The sequence below is a fragment of the Neophocaena asiaeorientalis genome, unplaced genomic scaffold (genome assembly GCF_003031525.2).
Source record: "Neophocaena asiaeorientalis asiaeorientalis breed wild unplaced genomic scaffold, Neophocaena_asiaeorientalis_V1.1 scaffold302, whole genome shotgun sequence".
Taxonomy (NCBI): domain Eukaryota; kingdom Metazoa; phylum Chordata; class Mammalia; order Artiodactyla; family Phocoenidae; genus Neophocaena; species Neophocaena asiaeorientalis.
Genome location: NW_020174038.1, coordinates 1,430,281 through 1,432,455, shown reverse-complemented (window position 1 = coordinate 1,432,455; position 2,175 = coordinate 1,430,281). Strand labels below are relative to the sequence as shown.

The 2,175-nt window shown below is 48.0% G+C and overlaps 1 protein-coding gene across 1 annotated transcript; it reads right to left on the bottom strand.

Annotated features, from left to right (window-relative positions):
* Positions 1-697: 697 nt before the first annotated feature.
* SCP2D1 (SCP2 sterol binding domain containing 1) lies at positions 698-1,405 on the bottom strand. The gene has a single exon (XM_024753740.1). It carries the CDS (start codon positions 1,376-1,378, stop codon positions 908-910), a length of 471 nt encoding a protein of 156 aa, XP_024609508.1. The 5' UTR covers positions 1,379-1,405; the 3' UTR covers positions 698-907.
* Positions 1,406-2,175: the final 770 nt, after the last annotated feature.

Sequence of the window (2,175 nt, the reverse complement as noted above, 5' to 3'; positions counted from 1 at the left end):
CAAAAAAAAAAAAAAAAAAAAAAAAAAAAAATGCTGTGCACACAAGCTCCTGACACTCCGGAAATGGCCCACAGGTGGGCTGTGTAATCTGCCTGCGGCAGATCTTTATATGATGGCAGTACCGTGCGGGTCTAGAGTAGAATAGTTATGATCGATACTGAGAGCTATGCATGAACGGCAGGAGGGGTTCTGCAAGGGTGGTCCCACCAGCATCACCTGGGGATGCACATCTCCCCAGTCCAGACCTACAGAGTTGAAACTCTGAGGGGGGGTCCAGCAATCTGGGCTTCCAGGCAATCTGATGCATGTTCTGGTTTAAACACAAATAGCCTAGAACATCGTTCAAGCCCTTTGACTCTCCTGGAATTAAATCAATCAGAAGTCACTCTACGCCAAGAGTGCATCTTCTCGATGGCCTCGCTCCATCCACACAGCTCTGGAACCCACCCTCTTAGAACGCTGCCACCCGCGTTAAGGTCTCCTCGAAGAACCAAGCTACCGACTGGAATGCAGACCTGCACAGTGGTGGTTACCGCTTCTTTCCCAAAGCACCAGACTCAAAACAAAACAAAAGTCCCAGGAACTCAATCACTGGACCATTTAAATCCAACCGTCAAAACCACCCATTTCTCTACCTGGGGCTTTCACCCTAGCATATTATGACATAAATGAACCTAAGAAAAGAAAAAGACAAAGATTTTAGATGATACACTCCAACACTCTTTACTGCTCTAGAACCCTCGCTCCAAATTTACACATCAGCAGAAAAATTAATTAAACTTGAATAGGAAGAATTGGAGAAAAAATATTGAATACTTTTTGTTTTAATCTTCAGCTGAAGCGTGATTTCCGCTCAACATTATAATCGGAGGGAAGTGCTGGTCATTTCCTTGGAATTTTTGCAGGCTCAGTACTTAGCCCAGTCTTTGAAAACCCTCTCCAGCTTCTGGCCAAGCAGAACTTTGCCGCTCACTTTGAACTTGCCAGCAAGGAAAGCCTTCTGAGGGTTCATTTTGCCCAAAACCAGCGCCATAAAGACAGGCTCTGGGATTGTGAAGACAGTGTCCGCTGGGAGCCTGGCGGGTCCCGGATACATGCTCCCAGAGCCATTCTTCAGATCAATGGTCCACTGCAGAATGGTCTTCCCATCCTTGGTGATGTCCAGCTGAAAGATGGCATTGACTTTCTTTACCAGCTGGGCCCCCACTTCTTTGATGTGATGACTGATGTCCTCAAACACAGGGAAGCTCTGGAATTCTGACAGCGCTACAGGGTGTGGCACAGTGAGTTCCTGAGCTGGACCCAATTCCTTGAGCTGGCTTGCCTGAGGCCCATCCCCTGCTTTGATCTTGAGTTGACGGTCGATTCTCTTCCACATCTTACTGTGCTGGTCCTCTTGACCTTGCCAACTGGTTTGTGAGCAGCTGTAGCCAGATTAATATCCACAAGTTCATATTGTGACATAAAAGGAGAGGCCAAGTGGGGAATAAGACTGGTTTGTGTGCCGCAGTCTTATTGGCCAAACAGATGCTAAAATGTGACATGGGGTGAGGGCTCAGACAGGTCATTGTGAGGCAGATCCACACCACCACCCCCCAAACCACAAGGTCCCACAAGCCCAGCCCAGAGAGGTCTGGACCCCATGTTGGGAATAAGAGAAACTGGCCCCAGAAGGTTCTTTGGTGACATGAGCTCTGTCTTTTCAACTCTTTTTTTTTATTTAATAAATTTATTTTATTTATTTATTTATTATTTATTTATTTTTGGCTGCATTGGGTCTTCGTTGCTGCCCACAGGCTTCTACTCTTTGTTGCAGTGCGTGGGCTTCTCACTGCGGTGGCTTCTCTTGTTGCGGAGCATGGGCTCTAAGCGCACGGGCTTCAGTAGTTGTGGCACGCGAGCTCAGCAGTTGTGGCTCGCAGGCTCAGTAGTTGTGGTGCACGGGCTTAGTCGCTCTGTGGCATGTGGAATCTTCCTGGACCAGGGCTCAAACCCGTGTCCCCTGCATTGGCAGGCGGATTCATAACCACTGCACCACCAGGGAAGTCCTCACCTCTGTCTTTTCTCTCAACTGAGAGAGCAGTTATTCTGATTCCTTCAAAAGTAGATGATCCTTAAGGCACGCTTCGCCTACCCAGGGGTGGAGTGGGAAATGCTGTTAGAACAAAACAGCTG